General features: G+C 38.8%; 1 protein-coding gene across 1 annotated transcript in view; it reads right to left on the bottom strand.

Annotated features, from left to right (window-relative positions):
- Positions 1 to 2,019: 2,019 nt before the first annotated feature.
- BASP1 (brain abundant membrane attached signal protein 1) overlaps positions 2,020 to 25,469 on the bottom strand; it is a 44,681-nt gene continuing 21,231 nt past the window's right edge. The window contains exon 2 of the mRNA XM_054164173.1: positions 2,020 to 2,926. Within this exon, the coding sequence (XP_054020148.1) occupies positions 2,195 to 2,917 (723 nt within the window). The 5' untranslated portion in view covers positions 2,918 to 2,926 and the 3' untranslated portion in view covers positions 2,020 to 2,194. The remainder of the gene's footprint in view (positions 2,927 to 25,469) is intronic.

The following is a 25,469-nucleotide window of genomic DNA, read 5'->3' as shown; positions in this document are numbered from 1 at the left end:
CTCCACTACCTCTCTGGGTAATCAGTTCCAGTATTTCACTACCCTCACTGTAAAGAACCTCCTCCTAATGTCCAATTTTGACATGTTATACATGAAATCGATTCCTTTGCATTAATAATGAAAAAGCTTGATGGTGGTGCAAGATTCATATAAGTGAATGACCTGATATAAACCAAACAGAGCTACTCTTGCCTGTTGCAATAAGCTTTCCATGGGTGCCTCACCACATATCAGCTTCCCCAGAATGGTATAGGAACTTTATATTTCTGAATAAAATAAAAGAATTGTAGAATACTATAGAGAGAATCATCCTTACTGCATGGAGAGAGACTATGTGAAAGCATTTCTATAAGACACTGTTTTCCTTATTTACTAAATACAAGTCCACTCATCCCTTTGGTATGTGTATAAGCTGTGTTTCTATTTACCATTGCCCACGTCTCTCAGAACTTCTGCTCATCCTAAGAGCTTATTAATGGGCAGACCAAATATGCCTCTTCAAATAGTTTTGTCGATCCTGGGCTCTGCAATGTGATCATTGTCTGTATGCAGCAAGGACAACACTCAGCAGAAACTGCAATTATTCAGCAGTTCTGCTGAATAAAAATAGGGCAAATAGGCAAAACTATTGAAAAATGTTGTTTATGCTAGGCTAAACTGCTCAGCTACACAAGGTTACCCATATCTGAAATACAGAACTGGCCTTCTGTGGTAGCTGCAGTTTATCTCCTGCACAGTGGCAATGGGGAAAAGTACAGTGTATCAGCACTAAGACTGTTTTAGTACTACTATGATTAAATTTAATTGTCTCATTATAAAATATCAGTTTATCAAATCCACTGTCTTACTCTCTGTTAAAACCCAGACCACGCCTCTGGCTCGTCAAAATTGCAAGAGTATTTTTTCACACGTTAGGGCAAGGCAAAAGCCATTTCTGCTTTGCCTGGGATAAAACATCTCTGAGATGTGCTGTTTATTCATCACTACTGCCAACCTCACATGTGAATGCTTGTGGCTGTTGAAGTTTATGGCAGCATGTTTTAGGATCATGAGGCTGATAGTTCTTTCCATGCCTCTACTTCACTACGCACAGGAGACCAATCAGCTCCAGATGTAAAACTTCTCAAAGTGTAAAAAATCTCCTTTGCCTAGTCCCAAAGGGGTAACAGCGAAGACGAAATCAGCCTTCACACTGAAGATTTAATCAGTCTTTACACTTTTATATTTTTTAAATTATTTAACTTTTATTACTGTTGCACCATTTATACAATTACATATAATTTCAATGCATCCATTGTACATTTTGTTTGTTTCATTTGTTTTCCAATGAGTGTGTGTTGGTATCTGTGACACAGAATGGAAGAGAAACTGGAACTGCAATGAACGCAGACTTTTTCATTTCCACTGACCAATAAACAGAACTACAGGTGCACCCAACCACGGACATGCATTAACTCGTCATGAGAAATCTAGGTAGGCTAAGTAGGATGAAAATGCTTTTTACTCCCAAAAAATATTTGGAGAGGAAGAATTGAGAGGATTGGCATTGAGAAATATGTGGACAGCTACGTGGGTTTTGTCTGAAAGTTGGCATTCATCCACTGCATTTAAAAAAAAAATACCAAAATAAGAAAGGCTGTAAATAAAATAAAATAAAAGTAAAAAAAAAAATAGACAAAGAAAAAAAAAAAAAAAAGGAAACCCAACACATAAAATACTGCTTTCATAAAGATCTGATTGCCTTGGCACAAACTTAGTGGGCAGATTCAAACATCACTCCCAAACCCCATTACAGAACAAAAAGAAGATTTTGATACATTGGTGGAGTGTATTTACAGCAGTTCAGATATAAAAGATGTGCTGTACTTTCAGACATCCATTTACTTAACTCTTTTTTTTTTTTTCCTTTTTTTTTTTTTTTTTTTTTTTAATCCAGGACTTGTGTCAAGTTGGCAGCAAGCATATTAGATATTTTCCCCACAAAAATACTATTTGGATACTCCCCCCCTCCCTCCCTCCCTCCCAACTTGATGGGACGTTGTTTTAACTATTATTTTTTTTTTTTCTCCCTTTCTTTCTGGGCAATACATATTCATTATTTCAGAACTGAAATGAGTTAGTATAGCTGAAAAGATAAAAACAAAAAAAAAAGACACAGGTTGTTTTAAGTGGTTGTTTCAACAGGCTGTCCAGTTTAATCTTGCACTGCTATGGTTTGATCCGAATTAGTCGCTGGAACTTCAGAAGGTTTCGCTTCCTCTGGCGGGGCTGCAGGGTCTGAGGCCTTAGCAGTGGAACTAGGTGCTGCCGTTGCTGCCGTCTCCTTGGAAGAAGGCGCAGCCTCGCTGCTGCTAGGTTTTGAGTCTGAAGCTGGGGCCACTTCACTTTTAGTTTCTTGGGCTGCAGGTGTTGCGGGAGCCTCAGTCTTTTTGGCTTCCCCTTCCTCTTTGCTCTTGTCATCTGCTTTACTGGGAGCTGTGGCCTCTGAAGCTTTTGCATCATTGCTAGGCTCAGAAGTTTTGGGTGCTTCGCTACTGGCAGCAGGAGCAGAGGCTGCAGTTGGCTCCTCTTGCTTGGGTGCCTGTTCGTTGTTCTTCTGTGGCTCTACTTTGCCATCAACAACAGCCTCTGACTTCTCAGGTTCTGGTTTCTGGCTTTCATCCTGGGTCACTGCTTTCTCCTTCTCTCCTTCTTTTTCCTCTGTCTTGTTGGCAGCGACCTGAGTATCTTTTTCACCCTTCTCCTCCTTGGTGTTCTCTTTCACTTCTGTGGTCTCTGTGGTTTGCTGAGCATCCTCAGCCTCCTTTGGAGTTTCCTCTTCCTCAGTTGCTGCTCCTTCAGCCTTCTTGTCTTTGTCTTTAGCTTTTTCATCATTCACACTGTACCCCTTCTTCTTCTTGCTCAGTTTGCCTCCCATATTGGAGCTCTGTAAGAGAAAAGAGAAGGAGGTGGTTAGCCAAAGCCCAACATTTGTCGATGAGAAAATCAAATGAGCTGAGGTGCAAGAGAAAAATTGATGCTGGTTCCTGAAAAGGAGACTACATCAGGTTTGGTCAGGCATTATTAGCTGAACACACTGACACTGCTGAGCAACGTGGCCACTGAGGTTACATCCCACTCAGCCCTGAAGCACTTCAGTCAGAAAATCTCCTTCTGCCAATTCCCCCAGGAACAGTTTTTCTCTTAACCCCCCCAATCCTGGCTAATGTCAGAGGGACAGGGAGGGGAGTGAGCAACAAGATGATAGAGAACTAATATACATCACTATTTCTGGTATTAAGAGAAATGGATATGAAAGGTGAATGCAGAAAAAAATCCCATTTTTATTCAGGTTGAGCACAATCCGAATTTAAGTGTCAATCCTGGCACACACCCACACTTAACACAAAGGCCACTAGCACTCTAGGAAAGGCTATGAACAAGTTTTCCTTAACGTATGGAAAAATCAAAGCAAGCCTAGAGTCAGTGAGAAGGCCTATGTTCCCTGTAGTTTAGAATACTGCGTCTACTCACTCCACTTTTGCCACCAGTTACCACACAGCCAACTGCCTTTCACGATGTAGATACAGGTAGTACCGGGAGACATAAAGCGTATGCCTTTCTCACACACAGGGGTTCAGGCACCACCTTCCAGCAGCCCCAGAAGCAGAGACTCTCCCGAGCAGTGATGTCCCTACACACAGAGCCCCAGAAAGCCCCTTCCCTGCCTGCAGTTCTTGCAGGGGTTACCTTCCTGGAGCCCCACATTCACACACAACAGTACCTCACAGCCCTCCCCAGTGGGAAAACACAGAGCCTGAAACACAAGCCCTGACTTCTCAGTAAGGCAACAGAAGTAAACACGGTTCTGGCTACAAGCTTACAGGTAATAACTGGCAAAAGGAAAGGTGTATACTTTGTAGCCTCTGTTTGCAGTTTCCAATGACAATCAAATACACAGTTCAGCTGTTAAAAAGCTGAGCATGTGTCAAACCGTATCTGAATTTATATATCCCTTATGTGGGAGTTTTAACCAAGAATATACAAAATCTTTCACAGTACTTCAAAGCAAACTTTGTCTGTAAAAACCAAGGGAGACACAGATGCGTTGGGTCATTAGTGAACATGAAAACCTCTATGATTGGCTAAAAAACTATACTTCTGGTATTAAAATAAATTTATCATTCATAAATAATTAAAGGTTAATGGGAAAAAACAAACAAACAAACAAACAATTCAGTTTCATACTATTTGAAAATAGAAGAAGGTGATTTTTTTTTTCAAAGTACTGTCAAACAAATGTTTAATTTAAGAGCTTCTCTGGGGAAGATGAATCATGCTAGTTTTCTGGTTTGCAGAGGCCCTGTGTTCTTCATACACTGGCCAAAATTGTGAATACACACCAGTAAAAATTCATAGGAGTGCTCAGAGAAGGCTGAATATTAAATGATTTTAAAAACTACTAAGAACTAGCTGTCTCTCAGTAGATTTTCTGCTATACACAGATACAAAGCCCAGGCACAGCCTAACAGTGGGCTTTCCTCTTGTCATGGGCAAAAATGAGATACAGTCAGCAGAGAACTTTCTGATTTCAGCTCTCAAAAAGAATAACAATTTGCAAATACTGTTGAAGGGTTAGCACACAGCTCTGCAAAATGGTAATGCAATGTTACTGAAACACTGCTTTGTTGTCTGAAATGTTATAGGCAACAGCAATAAAAGGATTAACTTCCACAGAGCCACAGTTGAGTAATCTAATCTCTACCTCCATGGCAGAGATACCAGATTTTAACATTTTTATGGCAGCCTACAGACATTGGTTTGTTCTATGACAAATTTACTGGCTTCTTGATACTCCATGAGCTCTAGCTTATTGTTTATGCACAGTTATAACCAAATACTATGAAAGGGCTTCTGCAAGTCAATGGGACCAGAGATTTATACTGAAGTTATGTTGTGTATCCCAATTTACCTGTGTTTGTTTCCCAGCAAAGTCCAGGTACTGTGAGCCTAATTTCTTTTGCTGCCTATTGTGTATTTTTTTTCAGATTTTCATGGATAGCAGTAACTCAGCACAATTTATATTTTCTTCCACAAAACCCTCTTAACCTCAGATACAGCTGGCTACTGAATGCATATGCCAAAGGACCATTAATAAGTAGAGAAGCATGCATATAAGAAATGTGCTTCCAAGCTATGAAAAGAAACATGCATTGTCTTTACTTAGATCTATACTGAGAAATCACTGTGTCTCAATTTGCATCACAGCCAGCTGGCTCAAGATACTGGAGCAGAAGATGGAGAAGAGGTTCAGAAACTATCATTATGTTCTCTTAGCAAGTATTTACAATTGCAAATGGACTGCCACCTTCCAGCCCAGTTTCAATTACTTCATAACAGACTAGATACACTGTGACACTGAGTCTCACGTCTCCCTATTGAAAAGCTGGCTAAATCATCATCATAATAGCTATTACACAAAAGCACAGCAATCCTAAGGGTCATTGCCCAGCCTTGCAGGTAGCAATGCTACAATGTTCCTTCCCCCCTACACATGAATTACAAATACCACTGCTCCACTTCCCAGCATCCTGATAACTGGGCTTCGGTGTCACGTTCTCCAGAAACACTTGCCCCTACATGCTCCACTGCCTCAAACAGATGCTTATCTAATCTCTGTTCCACCTTACTTTGCCTGAAGCAGATTTCTTAACATTCTGAAGAACATTTCTGAAGTGTAGAGTCTCAGGGTGAAGCACACACAAAGTAAACCCTCAAAATGTTTAAATTACAACAAGCTATACCTGGAAGGAAAGTAGCATGTAGATCAAGCCACTTAAACATCACTGTGAGTGTGCTGCACCTTCTTACAGGGATACTCCTGCCTGGTGCCATATAAAAGTGAATTTCAGTGTAAAGTCTTGCAAGTGAAACAAACTAGTAAAGTATATCAAGTCACTGAGATATGAATTCATACATTGTGAAATCCACTCTGTATTACTACCTTCATATTAACACTTGCAAGATTAGGCTTTATTACTCCAGTTCACCAAAGGACTAAAGATTAAGAAAAAGTAAATACCCTGTCTGTCCCAGTGAGACTGATGGCACCAGCTCTATTGCTCAGCCTCTCCCATTTCCCCTCCCTCTCCCTAACCCCCATAATCATTGCAACCAGATTCTGAGTGACAGACACAGAAAGAAAAAAAAGCCTACAAGTATTCATCATGCAGGCTAAATCCCAGTATAGCTTCAGTTTTTTTGCACTACCATTGACACAGTGGCTTTGAACTAACTCTAGCAGCTACCTGCTGAATGTGCTTTGTAGCAAGCATGTCCAAAAGGAAGATCCTTGACAATTTTGGTGCTGAGCACCATTCCTGTAAACTGAACTCTTCACTACTGAATGGAAAAGGTTCTCAAGAGAGGCAGTCTAGAAGCAGATTTTATATAAGAAATTGCAATATATCAGTTGTTTTCAAGGAATTTCAATTAACCAGTTCACAGACCAGTGCTTCAGAGCAGCAAGGTTAAATATGACACTTTGCAGTATAATAGACTTCATCTGCTTCTCGGCCTGCTCAATGTTCTCTGACTGTTGCTCTTCTCCTGGAAAGCAACTCAGAGATCACTGTGGGGACCTCCTACAACAGAAGCAAGGATTTGTTCAGAGTGTTTCTGTTAATTGTGTTCATCCTCAAGTTTCCATTCTCCTGTAGAAAGCAAGAGAGAACTGGAGAGTTTGCACAGATACCTTTGTTATTGTATAGAAGAAATAGTATTACTATATTACTATACAAAATATCATGTCTAAAGGATACCTAGAGCATGTAAAGTACTTTGAAAATTGAGTATTCGTGATAATCATGATTTCCTAGGATAACAGTTTCAAAAACCAACCAACCAAACAAACAAACAAAAAACAAACAACAAAACCAAAGAGTTAGTAAGACCATGATACAGCAGGAAGAACTCACAGGCCATTTCAGATTTTACACCTGATCTGATGGAGATGAGTCCCTGGCACATAGGCTGCATACATTCATACAGATTGGGATAATATATATTATTTTAAAGTTTTATATTTGAAATTGTTCTTCCATACTGAAAAAGGCCCTAGTCAGTAAAGATATGTCTGCCCAATTAGATTTCTTGTGTGCTTATAAAGAAAGAACAAAACCTCAGATATCACCTGTATATTACTGCAGTCTGATTGCCAAATCTAAACTTCCAAAGCTCCTGTTCAAATTCATGCAAAGTGTAGGGAGGTTGGTCTATCTCCAGAAAAGCTAGTTCAGGAAGACAGTAAGCATCTTCTGAAATCCCACTGCCTTCATTGCAATGTAGGCATGTGGTGGGTCAGGCCAACCCTTGCACAAGCCTGTTTCCAGGCATGACTTATCTCACGTAGCCTGCAGACAAGAGCTGTAAAATGCACATTCCCCCTAAGGCAGGGTTTCAACACTTCAAATCAAAGGAAATACCAATCCCAGAAACTACCTCATCCCCCAGCTTATTAAAATAAATAAAAAGATCTTAAAGAAACCATTATAACTCTGTGCCTCATTGATTCACTCTGCTAAGAAAGAAAAAAAAAAAAAGGAAGTTGTAAGAAAGGGTCATACATAGAAACGTCAAGAAATACAGAATTTCCAGACACAATTTTCACAAGTTTATAAAACTTTCATGAAATAAGAGAGAAGATGTTACTTAGAATGAAAGGAAATGCAAGGTCTCAGTGAGGTTCAATCCTCTTCACATCCTCCCCTCCCTTACTCTCTTCTCCCCTCCTTTCTCCCCTCCCCTCCCCTCCCCTCCCCTTCCCTCCCCTCCCCTCCCCTATCCTCCCCTCCCCTATCCTCCCCTCCCCTCCCCTCCCTTTCCCTCGTTTCAAATCAGAATCACAGTGTTTAGCAACAACGTGGTTTTTAAAAGCAATCCAATGCAACACTACGCTGCCCAGAGGCACAGACACAACTGCCAGTGCCTCCATTTTCATCCCCGGCGGGTCCTGCGAGGCTGCTTTGCATTGTTCATAATGGAAACACAACTAAAATATATTAAAACCCAAGCAACACAGAAGCAGCATAAAATATGCTATTTTTACATCCAGTGTATTCAGTCTGCCCAGTGCCCTGATTGCTTAAATTAAAATGCTACTGTCAATTTCTATTTGCCTCATGCGTCTCATGCAGTCTGCCTACAGACTTCAGACCCAGCTCACGTTCAAAGCATTTTTCCCATATTCCAATTAACTGCATATGTTCTTTTTGTTGAATAATATGAGAAGCTTGCAGACATGCTCATGCAGGTAGGCACACAAAGGCAGCCAAAAGGCAGCCAGACTGAGATCTTAATCACACTATTGTTAGGCACACAGTGGGAAGGGGAAACTCGGCTGTAAACACTTGTTTTGCAGAGAGTACAAGAACAACACTTGTAGAAACAGCCTGCAGATTTCGAAATAACCTGAAAGACTAAGCCAAAAATATAAGCATGTGCCTCCCCCTTATTCTTTCTAAGTTGCCACATGACTTTAGGATTTGTGTATGACTTCCCAGGAAGCAGTTTAATAAATATTTTACACTAGCCAAAGCCTTCTATTCTGTAGCCTAGAATTAAGTTCCTAAATAGGAAATGATGCAGATTTCAGAAGTGGTTATTCCACACATCTTTCAAATTGTTCAGGTCTCAGGAACATGCACAGCCAAGTGAGAAGCGAGATTCCACACATAATATTCTAATTATGGCCTGCCACTTTTTGCCTCCCTCAAATACTTCAGACACTGACACCATGTCTAAGTACAAAAATATGCAAGGTGATAAAAGTCTAGGTAATGGGACTATTTCCTTCTAATTCACCTTTTGCTTTATTTATTTTTTTTCTCTACATCACTATCTCCATCTCTACCATTTCTATCATGGATCTCAATGCCACACTTAGCTTGCAGATTCCTTAGCAGTTTTGAGTGCCTCTCAAAAACCATTCCAAAAATCTAACTGTCAGATGCTATCAAGCAACAAAAATATCAGCATCCTCCAGACTGCAATCCTAGTGAAGACCTGATGTGGGAAGACCTCATTCTTGGAGATCTGGGCACAGTGGGAAAGAGAATTTGGCTTAACACCAATGGCTTGTATTTTTCTGGCCTCATTCTGAACAAGGAACATACAATACAAAGCACACAAATAGATTCCAAATTCATGCTTTCATTGTCCCCCCCACCCCCCACCCCCCCCCGCCCAAATACTGTGCAATCCTCATTTACTTTTTTTTTTCTCCAATATCATAAATTACAGTAGAAACCACAAGGATTTGTAGTACACCATTTCTGACTGTAGTACCTAACTCTACAATTGCACTACAGATAGGAGGAAAACAGGGAAGCAAAACCAGTGACCAGCTACCTCACACTCTCCAATGAGCTGCATGTTATGGTGCTAATGGGAACAGTGCAAGTGGCAATGTATACAAATCATGTTATCATATAATATCAAAACTATCCATAATTAATCCCTGAAAGACTTTGAGGTGAATTACAATTATGTTAAGAAAAAACTTATGTCCAGAATATCAGTGTCACTACTTTGTCAGCCCTCAGCTCCTCACAGCGGTGTGGTAATGTCTTGTAGTAAAGACGTGCTCAAAAAGAAATGAAACACAAGCCTGAATACTCAACATGTTGGAAAACTTTTTACATTCATGGTCCTAGACACTTTTGCCAAATACATTTCCTACCAGGCTGCAGATCAAGTTTGTCACTTTGGCCATTCTGAATTCCTGGTTCTCACACCAGCACAAGCTGTGCCGGTCTGTTGTTTGTTTGGGGTTTTTTGTTTGTTTTGGTCGCTTGGTTGTTGGTTGCTTTTTTTTTAAACAGCATACATTTAAGAAAAAAAGACAACCTCATGTTGCAGACTTTTAAAAAATATCTTATTTTGAATGTGTATTTATACTGGATTTTTACTTTTTTTTCCTCCCTCCATTTTTGAAACAAAATCTCACACACAAAGTACCAGGCTTACCAATTTCACTTTAGTCACTGGGAGGGGATTATCAAAATAATGTGGAACTGGTGCACCACATTCACCAGAAAGCAAATAGCATGAAGCACCTGATTCCTGTTTGTGTCTTAGAAATATCTCTCTTCATCTTTTTCATCACTACTCATTCACACTCCTCTAATAGCTGCACAAAATACAAAGACGTCTTATGCAATCTTTATTCAGACTGGCAATATTCTCCAAAAATTGAGACATGGGAGCTGTATGCACTGACTCAGGAGAATAGGTTTGCATTCATGAACAATCCTGTCACATAAAGCCTATTATGCTTTTACAGTGCCACATTCTGGTAATAAGCTAACACATAATCAGGGTGTGCCCTACATGGCTGAGAGGAAAGAGTCAGAGTTTGCCTTTCAGTTTCAGTGGTAAAAGCTGACAGAGGGGGCTGCAAAACAAAACAAATCTCTTGTGGTTTTATCTTGTGTCCAAACACAACAGTGGTTTGCTTGGAGAAACCAGCTTTGAAAATGTAAAGTGTTTCTAATAATGCTTAAGAGCTATGACAGGTAACAAACTGTACCATGTCATGTGTTAAGATGTTAGATATGTCACCATGGATTCCAGACTTCCAGATCTTGATTGCCTAAGATTCTTTCTGACATCTTCAGTGACTGTACTTTCTCTTTTCTTTTACTTATTTTGGTTTGGGTTATATTGGGATGGATGATCAGCTCTGCTAGAGGGAAAGTTACATAAGGCTAGAGGCTACCAAGTCCATTTGGCAAGATGCAAAGCGAGCAGACAGTGCAATTCACAGATTACACTAAGAGATTTATGTTGAAATCATGTGAGGCAGAAATAATATTTAATAATTACTCAGCCAGAACCACTCCAAGCTAGCAGCTACCGAAAACAAGGAGGACAAACAATGCAGCAGGAATGCAAGTACAAGTCAGGAAAGGTGAACTGGTGCCTATCTCCTCCCAGTAAAATAGCTTGGATTTCCTTTCTAGTCAAGTATCAGTATGAAATCTGTTCATCTTAGAGCTGTCAATTTTAAACCAAACAAAAGCAAAAGAAAAATATCTTTGGAGGCATAGCTGTCAAGCTGTACGTAATCCCTTTCCTGCCCCCTCACCTGAGCACCGAGTCGCATTGTGTGTCAACAAATGTAATTAATACCTAATTATGGCCACAATTCAATTTCTGCAGTTCAGAAAGCTTAGCAATTGTTTTAGATTACATTACACTTAATGTAGACTAGCCTTCCATCAAGGGTGTATGTATACCAATTTACAATTTTGGTCAGCTCAGACCACATAACTGAAATGTGCTTACCATCCAAGGCCCACATGCTGTACAGAAACCTATTATTTGGGAACTTTCAGAGTCATTCCTTCAGTTTAAAGAGCTTTTCAGCCCATGGCTACTTGAAAAATTATTTATTCTAACCAAAGGCAGACAGACATCAATACAAAGTATAACTGAACATTTTCACATATTGCTGAAAGCTCCATCTGGAACCAAGCTCCTTTGCATTTGTGCCTCTAGGCTGAGAAGTTCTGTACATAGACATTTTGATTCATAGTTCCGAATACAGACATTTCACTCAGTTTTGGCTCACTTGAGGAGATGGGTTTTTTTCTCAAGCTAAAAAAGCTCAGGTGTATCCAGCTGGAGAGAGATGAAGCTACTGTTTGGCAGATACTGTGATGCTTTATTAAAGACAAATGTAAGTTGTTTCGCTTACACAGAACATCATGAATGCTTGAAAAACTATGATAAGGCCCTTTTAACCTGCTTTTGTTAGGTGCTGGACTAATGCATCGTGATCAGTCCTTTATTGATCCTGTTTATTAATTAGAGGCATGTCTGTTAAAAGGACATCTCTTTTAGGAGTAGTCATTCAAATGTGAGCAGATTCAAGAGGAAGGTCTAAACTGGTTCTCAAATGTTCAAGACCTTTTAAAGATTACATGAGTTTCAAAATTCTGAGTGGTATTTGCCACATGCTGCTGCAGAAGATGCCTTTTCTACCTAGAGATCTTAGCTGTAGCAACTGCATTATTGGAGACATAGAAAGTAATGAAAATTAGAAGAGTCCTTCTCTCATGTGTGATTAAATAACAACTAGATGTAGCAAGATGGTGCTGCTGGAAATGATGCTCACCAGACCAGAATACAAAAACATAACCTGCAAGGAATGGTATGAATTAGCGATTTGAAGTCTGATAAGTTTAAGTAAATTCCCCTCAGCAGCAGCATTTTCACACTGTCTACTCAAGCTAGTCCATATTCTAGAGTTTGAGAAGCCTCTGCAATTAAATAAAGTCATTAGCACAAATTTGACCAGGTAAATAATGTCGGGGCAATGAAGAACAGCCATGTCCATCTTAGTACCTGCATTGAGGGGCAAGCAGCAACAAAGAACTACTGTGTGGACTCAAAGTCATAGATTGAATTTGTGAACTTTTAACTTTGTACCCATTGACTTAGATTAAGGTTTTTTAAGGTGCATTTTTATGTAATTGTGAGGTTTTTTCATTATGAGTAGACGGAGGGCATGCACATGTTATTACAGAGACCTCTGGCTCCATGTAGTCTTTATCATGGCAATTATGTCAATATGAGGCTTTTGGAAAAATCTCTATAACAATGTCTGTTGAGCAGGTCCACAACCTATTTTGTAGTCACTTGTTAGAAATTTATCTTGAGTGAAAAAAAACCCAAACTGTTTAGGCTGAATTTCCAAAGTAAGCATAATTTCCATGTTAAAAGTTCAAATAACTGTTACAGAGGAAGTGAAAAGATTATGGGGTGGGCTGTTTTTATTTCTTTTAAGTTAAAATAAAACTATTTCATTATCAGATTTGTCAAAAGCCAGTCAGGAAAAATGCCACGTGTGCCAAAACATCCTTAAGATCCTAATCTGAGAAGGAAGAGAAGCTGAAGCAACTAAATAATATGAGATCATAACCATACAACACTCGGTTTCAAATGAACTCAGTTTCTTTGAATTCTTTTATAGGTTGTTATCTCATAATTTCATCATAACCTCAGGGTATTTGGAATTTTTTTTAAGCATCAGCTGTAGTATTAATTACAAAAATAATCTAAGATTTTGAATTTTTATCCTCATTTTAGCAACAAAAGTCTTAAAAGAGTCTCTAATCCCAAAGACATTTTTTTGTCACATGGTTTCTTATAGTACCATTTATTTGAATGCTTAAGGCTAGGAACACTGCATGCTTACAAGGACAGAAAGGCATCTGAAACATTCATTACATAAATGAATATGAATTTATTTCAGTCATTAATATTTGTGAGCCCAGTATTAAAATAAATTCTAGAAATACAAGAGTTATTTAAATTTACTTTAAAATTTGTGTGAGTCTTTCTTCTTAGTATGCTTTGTTCTGACAAGTTACCCTTACATATTCAGGAGTCATGACACTTAGCAACATTTGAAGTAAACCTGGTAAAGGACTGTACAAGCCCACAGAGAATAAAAGGATTGCAAACAGAAAAGAAGAGAATTGAGTCTCTGGCAGCTGGTGTATCAGGAGTGCAGAGATGGGAGGCTGTAAAAATCAGTACAGGTAGAGAAAGGAGACATTCCCCAATTTTTTTCCATTTCAAACCTACATGGAGAACCCAAAATTGTCCTAAAAAATTACATTAACTTTAAAATTAAAAAGTCAATAACAATCTTGTAATCTACAAGCTAGCTACAATGTGTCATTGCAAGATGATCTGTGCTATAAGCTCTCCATCTACTAAGCTTCTTGAGTGTTTTGACATAAATTGCCTTTGCTCACTTGCACTTTACTGATATTTTTGGTGCTCTGAGCATTTTTCCAGCTGGAGCACTGTAGCAATCATTTGATTTTATTGATGTTACTTATAGCATAGAACTAATCCACAAATGAAAACATGAGAATTTGAAATTGGCTGTCTGTTGGGCCATTTCAATTGTTTTGCCTGAATATTTTTAACCCTCTTTTTTCCTATGTCATTCCTGTTTTTAGCAACTGGCAAGCAACTATTTGCTATTAGGCTAGATGAAAATAAAAGCAGTTTTAAAACTTATTCAGAGTACTATGGAGATAGTATCTGCTATATCAAGTAAGTCAGATACAAATCAATGTGCAATTTCAGTGTTGTCCAAGATATGAGAGTTTCTTCACTTTGTTTTAGGTTCCCAATTTTATTTCCAAAATTCGGTTAAGTGCTTCTGAGTTTTTCCCTTATGATCCCTTTTCCCTGTATGATAACTACAGATAACAGCACAAAATTCTCTCTTTACTAAGAATAATTTTGAAGTTTCACTTGAAGAACTACAAAGTAATGCCCTGATGGACTCCAGCACTGTTTACTAGCCAAACAAATGAAGTTAGAAGCTGGATCAATGAATGCTGAACCAGAGGCCCTGAAACCAGTTGACTTTGTTGAACTTCTCGTTCAACACTTCTTTTCAAAAGTTAAATGTTTCATATATAGCCCAACTGCACAACATCTACAGTTACTCAACTATGATCCTCAGCTACTAGAAGTATATTTACACTAGAAAGCAGCAGCTGGAAAACATTCATATCAATGGTACACCTGGATGGATATCAGTATCTGCAAACTAATAGCCAGAGAAAAGAACTATTACACTTGTGCATGACCACCTGCCTATACAGATTGAGAGTGATTAACTCTCTTCTCAACTGAGCATCACCCCCCTTAGAATATTTTAATGGGATTTAAAAGGTTACTGAACGCATATTCTTTACATTTGCAACTACAATACCATTTCTCCACTGTAAATTGCAGATATTTACAGTCTCCCCTTGCCCAGCACCTCATTACGGTGCTGTGGAGCAGACTGCATCACTGGGATTAATTAAATATTTGACTACAGTAAGATGTAATTTAAAGCCTGACTTTTCATTAGCACTCTGTAACTCTACCTTTACCTCTATATTTTCTAAGAAAATATAAAGCTCTGTCTTCTCTCATGTGACTTAATAAGTTGATGGTTCTGGAGAAGATAGCAAAAGAACAATTTTGTGCATGTACATATTCTTGTGTTAGAAAGAGTGACCAGGAAACAAAGTCTGGAGTCTGTAAAGAGGCAATAAGATCTGAGCAAAGGGTGTTGCTTCCCTTTCTGATTTGGTACTGAAAGGCATAGAAAAATCTGTGCTCAATTTCAATCAATTGTTATCCACAGCAGAAGGGAACGTATTGCAGAGCTGTTTGTTTCCCGTTAACATCCTGCCTGGATAGACCAGCAATCTTGCAGCTCTGAAAGGTTCCATACTCCATTGCTGATCCTGCTAAGATCTAAGAGACCACCAACACTCAAGGGCACTATGCAGATTTATAAGCACTGTGGGCTGGACAACCAGCCACAGCCTGAAACATCAATATCTAGATGAAGGCACTTATATACAGTTATTGTATGGATGCCTCCAAGGTGTGCCTTTTTTCTTGGAGCGTGATATTGCTGGGAGGTTTCTACAGCACTAAGACTCACTCCCTGATCAGATACTAGCACAAATTTGGTACAGTAAGTCCATGAAGGTTATTATTCCTGTCCATCTAAATCATAGAATAGAATACATAGAATACATAGAATAAACCAGGTTGGAAGAGACCTTCAAGATCATCGCGTCCAACCCATCAACCAATCCAACTCCGCCCAAGCAACTAACCCACAGCACCAAGTACCCCGTCAAGTCTTCTCCTAAAAACCTCCAGTGATGGTGACTCCACCACCTCCCCAGGCAGCCCAAATCCTCTCAAGATGTAAAGTTTCAATTCTACTTTAAATGCAAAATGAAAAGGAAAAAATAAATAAAAGATGCAAGTAGTCTTTTTTTTTTTTTCCCCTTAGAAGTTACAGGAATTTGCATGTAAATAACAATGCAGTATCACTGGGTCACAGAGCATAGCTAACATAGGAGTCTGAATAACCTGTACTTGCTAATACATCCTGTGGAAGAGGGGCAAAAAACCTGTTAAATAGCTCAGTTACCAAGAAAAGCCCATGTGTAGAATCTGAGAGCTGAAAGTACTGTGAAAAGGTAAAATGCAGATTTAAACTAAGAACACTAGCCCAAAGAGGAGTTACTGAAGTGTGAAGAATTACTGTAATTCACAAAATTAGGTTACTCGCTGCCATTGTCCATACTGAGCATGGTCTAAGAGTAAATGTGTACCAAGCAATGCCAGGAAAAGGTTACTAAATTGGTCCTTATGCTTTTCTGATTATTCAAATATTGTGTAAGTATCTGATTAATGGTTACACCCTCCAGGATTAGTAATCATTTTAGGATGCCACTGTTTTTGAGGTCAATATTTTTAAATGTTAAAGACTGAAACTGCTTTTAAGTCCAACAGTTTGCAAGAGAAAGAGGAATGGATGAAAGTGCAACTCTCTCCCTTTTGAAAATTTCTGAAGAGAGGAGGTCTCTTATCTGCATCTACAGCAAATGCCAAAATATAGCAGATCACCACTCTCTCAGGGTGTCTTCCCTCCATTTCTCACCATGTTTCTCATTGAAAGAATATCCACTGAATTACACTAACATGCAGGGTAGGTAAGACCATAATAGACAGAACCCAAGGCATCCTATGTTCTAACCAAGAAACAAAAACAGGGTCAGTATGGTCCATTTTGCTGCTAAGCTGCCAATTACAGAGCCCCTCAGCTCCAAAGTGCTCTATGCATGTTCGGCATGGGAAGTGCCTGTTCTCCTTTTCCTGGCACCAGTTAGCATTCTCTGCACTGGTATGAAGCAAAAGACCCAATGAAAGATGGATTTACTAGATGAAAACACACAGGAGATTCACCTTTACAGTGGAAGGCAAGAAAAGAAAGGGACAGAAGAGATAATAGAAAACTAAATAAAAGAATGTATAGGAAAACTATTCTTGTGTTCAAAAAGAGCAAAAACATGCTGCCATAAGATCAGCTTTCACCTCATTTTCCATGGGAACCTTGCAAACAAAAAGTAGTCCTCACCCACATCTGTAAGTCAGGTAATGTCCCATTGCACTAGCTGTTGACACAAGTCTGAGATGTTGTCCTCGACCAGATAAGAAAGGTACAGCATTAGCAAAACACCAAAACAAAACATTAAATCACCAAATAACAAAAGCTCTTTCAGACCAGCAGTTTCAACTCCAGCATCTGCCTGGAGCTCAGCATCTGTCTGGATGCAAGCCTGGCTTGCCCAAAGTGCCTGGTGTCACTGAGATAGTGGCACAGTCAAATGCACAAGACCAGGCTCAGCAAGATTTTAAATTAAATTTAACAGCAAAGTGTACAAAAAAACCTCCAAACCCTAAATCTGTATCCGTAACTCATTCTTGGCAAATGGCTATTCGGTGTAGCTGGGTTGAGATGCATAACTAATCTAAGAACCTGAGCAATCTACATTTGCCATGACATTCAGCAGAAAAAGGGGCATGAAGACTGTTAAACAGGTTGAAAAAAAATCTCACCCTGAGTTTAATCTACAGCAGACAGAAAATAATGCAGTTATTCAGCAATATAATTTTTAACAGATATCTGAAATCAGAGGTGGTAACCAATGTCTCTATAACCACTATTAGAACTGTTTACTTTGCTATAACTACATCAACTGCATTCATATGTTGGAACTGATTTCTGAGCACATTTTCTATGACAAAGAGTAATAACAGATTGCAGTCTTCTTCACTGTCACTTTCTGCTGTATGTCACGTTTTGCTTTGTACACTACCTTTCAACACGGCTGCCTTAGGAGTATAGCTGCACTATCTATTGATACAAAATGCTTTAAAATGAGAATGTAGTAAGAGCCGGAGCTCTAGAAACATGTACCCAGTCCAGCTGGATAACACACAAACATCTTACAACTCTGTCTCATTAAGTGGGTTCAGGGAAAGGGCATTGGTAAAAATGAAGAACAAATGTCTTGATTTACAGATCTATGCAACATTTGCTGCAGTACATTAAACAGTAACAGAAGTCAATTTTAATGCAGCCTCTTTCATTGAGAAGCAGATAATGACACTGTCCCTGCTGTGCTAAGGAGGAACCCAGAAAGACACATAGAGCCTAAGTTATTTGTGCTACTTTTTACTGAAAGCCCATACCAGTAGAAGGTAACAGCAGCAGCATGGTGATGTACAATATTGCTCCAGTTACTTAACATCAGGATCCTCAATCCTTGCCTTTCCAATCAGTGCCTGTCCAACAGCCAGCTGTGGACAACCCAGGAGGTGTTCTCAACAATAACTGAGATGTCCAATGTATCCTATGTCACCAAGTTTAAGAGACTTAAATTCATGCCTATAAGTAACAGGTAGAAAATCAGAGACTACACAGTCATATTTTCACAGAAGGAACACACTGATGCAAATCAGAGTATTGATTTTACCAGTTTACCAGTAGTCACCAACCGGTCCATCGTAATCATACTGGTTGTTGAATAAAGGCTTAATTATACAGCTAAAGTATGTACAGGCCTCTGTGAAAGAGCTCTATGTCAGGGCAATTGCTGACAAATTGCTGCTCCAGTCTTTCCAAAGATGCCTAAGCAACTTCCTGCACCATGTTTTATTTATCTGCTACTGGAAAACACCACACAGCACTGAGCACCCCCACCCAGATCCCACTGGGATGTATATGAAGCACTTTCAAATTTTGCCATGGTAGAAATTGTCAAAATTACACAAAAGTGAGCAACTTTGATTTGCAGTTTTGGGAAAGGGGCAGCAGCTCGTTTCTCTTAGGCACAGCTTCAGTTAACTTTCTGCAGCTAAGCAGACAATCATAAAAAAATTCACAGGATTATAAGGATCATGTATCCATGGTGATTTTAATAAGAAATCTTACTTGTAGCAGAATAGATAGAAGCAAGAAACAGAATCCAGCTTCATGGGTGATTTATTTTAGTTCATCTCCTAGGAAGTAGGATGTTACTAGTTTGATATGAAGCCAGAAACTGTAAGCCTGGATCAAGCTCTTGCAATTCAAACTCAGCTATATTCTGCTCTTAGAAGCCAGGACACTGTGGCTGCATTTATCTTGTATATACCAGTTCTCTATGGTAAATTGTTTACAATGTATTAAGCCAAGTTTTGACAGAGTCATGCTGTGCACATTAACTTCATCAACAGAAGTATCTTACTTCAAATGCCATTTCTTTCCTTGCAGCTTTCTGAAAGAGCAGTATTTATGATACTTCTGTTCCTCCCCAAGGCAACCAATGCTTAATAGTGCACAGGTAAAGTAGCCTAATAGACGTATAAATACTTTTGTCATATCTTCAGTCAGGAAAGGACAGGAATTTTGCAGCATATGTCAGGATGCTGTGTAGAAGAACTAAGTTACAATTTTCATTTGTATTTACATTTAAATTACATTTTTTAAATCATTCATTTACATGTAAATATAAATGAATATATATGCATATATAGATTCTACTGAGCATGAGCACCCCTTATTTACAAAGCTGCTTCTTGGGTCAGCTGCTTAGTGCACCTTATTCCTTGTAACTCTGTTACAGTTTGAAGGGGAAACTTTAGCCTAGATCCTGAGTGCAAAGACTGAAAGTAAAATAAATTACCATTGGATGCAAAAGAAAAATCATGATAAGGTCTGTATAATTCATTGGATTGCTAATTGGGAATATAGAGCAGAGGCAAAAACATTTCTTTCTCTTTTCTTCTTCTGTCGCTTCTGCTTGCAACTTCTCTCTCTTTCATGGCCTTGCCAGGCTATACCTGTTTTGACTACTGTGTGAGGTAACAGGAAGGAGGGAGGGAGTGGAGGAGGTGGTGAATGGGTCCCCTGGATCCATCCAGAGGGGTCTGAGGAGTTTCTATGTTGTTTATAAATTGTATATATATATACATATATATATATATATATATATATATATATATTTATTTATGTGGGGCATATATTGCATATTTTGTACATATTAATTGAATTTCATATTTCTAGATTGTAGTTTGCTTGTAAATATAGCTTCATTTGCTTCCAAAACCTTCTGAGCTAGTCTGGCAATTTTTTTTTTTTGGGGGGGGGTTAGTTTCTCCAAATTAGCTGGGGGGTAATTTCAAACCACCACAAGCTGATTACTACATCTTCTGAAACACAGTAAGCTTATTCTTACTCTTTATTTTAATAAACTATTCAATTAAGCATTTTTAAATTGCTGACTACCACCATATTCCCAGAGATAAAGGATAAACAGAATATTTTTGTTTGCAACAAAAATTCTGTGACTGAGGTGCCCAGCTGCAGATGTGCCCTAAGCAGTGAAGCTAGCTAGCATGGCCATTTGGTTTTCTTTGTTGTCTACATATTTTACAACACTTTACGACATTTTACTCAGCGACCTCACTCAGTCAAGGAGAAAGAAACCCCAAGACAATTTTGCCAACAAAGTAGAATTTTATAGAAGGACTTGTAAGAATACAAAGAAAAGAGACCTGTTTGTCTTGAGACTGTCTCTGTTGGAGGGAGAAGTCATGGTTAGAGTTTTAGGCTCGAATGAGCCAAGACCATTGTGGAAATTATATTAAGACTTCTGAGAAAATTACTCTTGACAAATGGCAAGCCAACACTGAAATGTTTGCATTCCTTTTGCAAGGTCAAATAGCTCTGTTCCCATAGCTACTGTATGTTGAGATGAATGATGAAGCAACAGCAACAGAGAGCCAACATCCATATTCATTGTAAAATTCTTAAGTCATTACTTCATTTTTTACCTCCCTCCAAGCTTCTAAAGGAGTAAAAAAATATGGTTAGCTTGTTCTTTGAATTAATTAAAATTATGCTAAAAATATTAAAAGACCCACTGCAGAAAACTGCGAGCTGCAATTTGCTTCACTGACACAAATTGCCTCATGTCATGATTCTCTCTTCCACAATGACTGGGGGCCATTGCTGTTTTCCTGAAAAAGAGACCTGTCACTCTGTTATTCAGTGAGTGATGTTTGGCAGTCTGCAGCTCCTCCAGGTCCCACTATATTCAAGTGCAGCAGCCAGTCAGTTATAAGTCAGTCCTTCCACCAGATCCACTCAGTTATTAATCATCTCCCCCCACCCACCATTTTCACCCCACTACTGTTTTGAAGAAATGCTTCTACTCAGAACATCTTCAAATTTTCATGGCAATTATTTGCTTCCACTTAAGAGTTCTAGTTCTCTATGTAATTGAAAGAGAAATGTTAGATCAAGCACAGAAAGTGTTGTTTAAAGCATGGTCTTTTAACCTTAAACGTATTGTTTGCCATATAATTGTCAATAGTGTATGTCTAGAAAGCCAAGAGTATATTTTCTGATATGCATATACAGCTTAATAGAAAAAAGCTTTAAGTTCAAACTCCTTAGGGACATTTATACTGGGTCCTTAAGAGGAACAGGCAGCACAAGCCTTTCCTATGCAGAAATATGCCCTCTCATTGCAGAATCCAAACATAAAAGTCAGCAAAAGTAAAAGTCAGCACTCTAATTTTCCTTCAATGTCTGATATCAAACTGCTTTTTTTCAAAGCTGCATAATGTTACTCAAATGGTCAGTCTTTACCAGAACCATGAAAGGATTAAGTAACACTTAAACCCTGATAATAGCATAAATTATTCTGTAACCATTGATTTAAAAAGCACTGAAGCAGTTGTATGCTAAGAAGTCAGCCACAAAATATTCTCAGTTAAAAAACCCCACCCTCAGTGCTCAAAAATAATCTCACAAAAGTCCAGAAGGCAGCAGAATCTCAGTGTAAATATTTAAACTTTTATTAACAAGATGTTTATGAGAGCTCATAAATCCATGTGCAGCATAACCACCCAGTATCTACACTGATTGCTAATTTTGGTGTATGTAGTCAGAAGGAAGGCTCAAGTAAATACTGCAGGGAATTGTTTTCCCAGACCCCATCTTTCTGTCAGGTCAGAATTACTAAGGCTTGCAGAGATAGTTGGTTAATGTCTGCAGAGCAAGCATACATTCCACACACCAACCTGGGACAACAGAAATTGTGCAGGAGGTGAAACTACTGCAAGTTCACAAGTTTTCAAATACAGAGCTGAATATAGACACAAGCTAGATCAAAAGTGAAAGAACAGTAGAGATGACAGTGTTTGTTCAATGTAGTGAGAGACAGAAAAATGCACAGTAAAGAATTTAATATTTTTTAATGTGGTCTTTTGCAATTTAAATCCTAGATTACCCCAACAAGTTCATATTTCATGTCTAGTAAATGTTTTCAAAGAAAATTATAAATAATCTCACTTTTATCTTAAGATGTATTAGCTCTGGATAAGAGTCTAGTAGGTCACCCTGCCATCATTAACCGTGGTGTTGCAATACCTTTGATGTACTGCAGCAGAATTCATATAAACATCTAAGGCTAGCTATCAGGTTGCACTGCCAGAGTCCTCAATATTCACAAATTTTGAAGGATTGTAGGCTCTGAATCCTTTAGCAGTAGAAAAGGAGATAGGCTGCTCTATACAGCCTCTCCATACAAGCAGATGCACAGGCACCATTGAAATTTCAATCAGAACCAGGAAAGGCTTCCTAAACACTGCACAGAAATGTTTGCCATCACCCTGCAAGTAACAGTTCTGAGGCCAAAAGCAAAAAGAGTAGGAGACCATCAAAATTTTATCTTTGAACATATGAGATTCCACCTACATACCAGGATAGTGTGAAACATGTCTGGTACAAGCCTAAACAAGGACAAAAGAGGATTAACAGGGTATGTATGCTGCTTCCAGACCTAAACATGAACTGTTTCACACCTCAATTTTAACATCATGTTCTATAAGAATGAATGACCTGCAGGACCAGGACTGCCTTTTCATCAAGCTTTGTCCATTCTGTGAAACCAACAACTAAGCATATGAACTCATCTGAATTCAGCTTGTTCTGTTGACTTGAAAAGACTGAAATTAAGAGTCCCCATATGATAGAAAAGCCAGAAACCTACCATTTATTCCTGCATGTTGACCATTGCAAAGGCATATAGATAGGAACTCTGAATGAATATGACCATTTCTTTTTTAGTGATGAATCTTGTAGAAGTGAAGTACAAAGCTGGAAAATAATTAGCTGTGGGATTGCCTCAGGCATGCTAAGAGAAAGGAGTGCAATTACTACTTCATCCTGGAGAAGAGATGGAAATCACCTTGCTGAGTTGGATTCCAATGCCAGAAAGACAGTCTGAAGACTAACAATACAGAGTAAATTGTAAAGTGTGAGTATGCTCACAGCTTAACACTTTCAAGATACCAGTTTTGTGATATATGAAATACATTTTTGAAAAAGAAAACCCACCCAAAAATCAAGAGAAAATAAAATAGACTGCCCCTCTATCACAGAGGCACCAATCTTCTTATCAAAAGCAGTACACAATAAAAAATGCCATATTCAGGATTGCATTTTCTCTCTTATTCATTACATTTGTTCCTTAAATTTCACAGTCTGACCCCTTGCGCAACTTGATTAAGGCCTCTGACCCATCTGAGTTACACATTCTGGTGCTTTCAGCATAAGCAGTATGCAATGGACACTCATTGCAACAGAAACTCAACACAGCAATCTCAAAGAGAATGTAACATGTATGTGAACATAGAGGGTCAACCTCATGATGTTCATTGTGCATTAATCGGAAGACATGAGAAGAAGGTGTTTTACATGCAAGAACACCAGGGCTACAGCATCATTTCTCCAATATTTCCAGAGTTTCTCAGTCAAGAAACTGTCATCCTCTGATCACTGTGTCAAAAAATGAAGCTTGTATAGATGGCAAATGTAAACAGCAGATGGCCTGCAGACATGCAGTAAAACTAGCATTCAGCAAGAGAATGTCTTAACCAGTATTCTGGTAAGGAATCTGCAAATGAGAGACACAGAATGGAAGATCATCCCAGCGACATGGATATCAGTAGCTGTAACACAAATGACAATAAGATTGCAATTTTAAGTCATTCAACTTTATTGTGTCTTCAGTAAAGAAAAATAGTAGCTTTAAAAAAATAATTACAGTGATGTGTCATGCCACCATGATGAAAAAGAACTTTATTCTGACAGCTCCTTTTTCTTTTTTTAATTTATTTTGTTTGTGTGCACCAACAGAAAGTATTTTCTGCAGCACAGAAAGCCCTCAAAGAGTCAAATGGATGCAAATAAAATCCATTTAGAAGTGTGTGCTCTGAGGTGACTGCAGGAAAACTCATTATTACTCAACACTTACCATGGCAGCAGTGAAGTGATCCAGGAACAGGAAGGAAAAAAAAACCAAAACATTATGAGTTCTTGATATGGGTGAAGTCATTAATTTCTAGTATAACCAAAAAAAAAGCCAAATGCAAAAGTGACAGCTGCAGATGTTCATTTAACAGTGAAAAATGTCCTAAGAAATGACTGTTGAAAAGGTTCATAAGAGATTGAGAAGCTCCTGAGAGATAATGGGTCTGATACACTTTCTATGTTTTCATCTGTTTTTGTAGGGTGAAAACTTAACATCCCCATGGAGCAGAGCAGGACTGAGCAAATTCAGATCTTCCCGCAGACCTGTGAAACTTCGTTATGTAATTTCTTTCCATTTCACACAGCTCAATTATTCACTACTTCCAGCATACCAAGCAAATATTAAATTGTCTCCATATTTAAATGGAAGCATGTGCCAGTTAAAATTAATTATTTTCTCCATCAGAGTGAGACTTCTTTGAGGTAGTCATTTGCAAAGCACTCAACTGTGCTAGTAATGAACTATCTCAGAGAATTTCTTAACTCATGAGAGAATTTCAATTCAGTGCAAATGAAGAAGTGGCTAATGGGCAATGAACAAAAGCAGCTCCTTACTGAAGGATGTAGGGCACTTGTTATGGCACCTAGTGTATGCCTACTGAGCTCCATTCCTCCCTGTAGCCCTGAATGAAAAACCTGATGCACTAAAATTTAGGGCATGTAAATAAGAATTTAAAATAAACTCCAAGTAAGGAACAATCACTGGTTTTGGAGATACTGTGAGTATACAAAAGAAAAATTTCCTGCTGGCAGACTGTGGGGCAGATTGTCTGCCAGAACAAACTATCCTGTGCCCCAGCATAAGGTTTTGGCAAGCTTTGCTGTGGCTATTGGAAGTATATTGCTGCGAGCCCTGACAGCACCAGGCAGGCCCTCACCTAATCTCTGCCCAGGCAGGAATGAACACAGGGAGAGGGGACAAAGGAAAAGAGCTGTGCACAAAGGTCAGGCAGGGACCTGGAAGTACCTCACATCACATGGGAAAAGAAGAAGTACAACTGGGATAGGAACTGACTTTAAAAAAAAACTGAGATCCAAAGATGTGAAGGATTAGGAGATGTTTGAGGAAACCACACAAGACGAATTCCCAACAGCCTCTGCATGTGAAATCATCATCTCTGACAGATACCATTGCTGTGGTAAGAGATAGGACAACCATGCCAAACTACAAGGGTAG

This window comes from Dryobates pubescens, chromosome 9 (genome assembly GCF_014839835.1).
Source record: "Dryobates pubescens isolate bDryPub1 chromosome 9, bDryPub1.pri, whole genome shotgun sequence".
NCBI lineage: Eukaryota > Metazoa > Chordata > Aves > Piciformes > Picidae > Dryobates > Dryobates pubescens.
The sequence above is the reverse complement of the archived record's forward strand: the minus strand, read 5'-3'. Positions and strand labels throughout refer to the sequence as shown.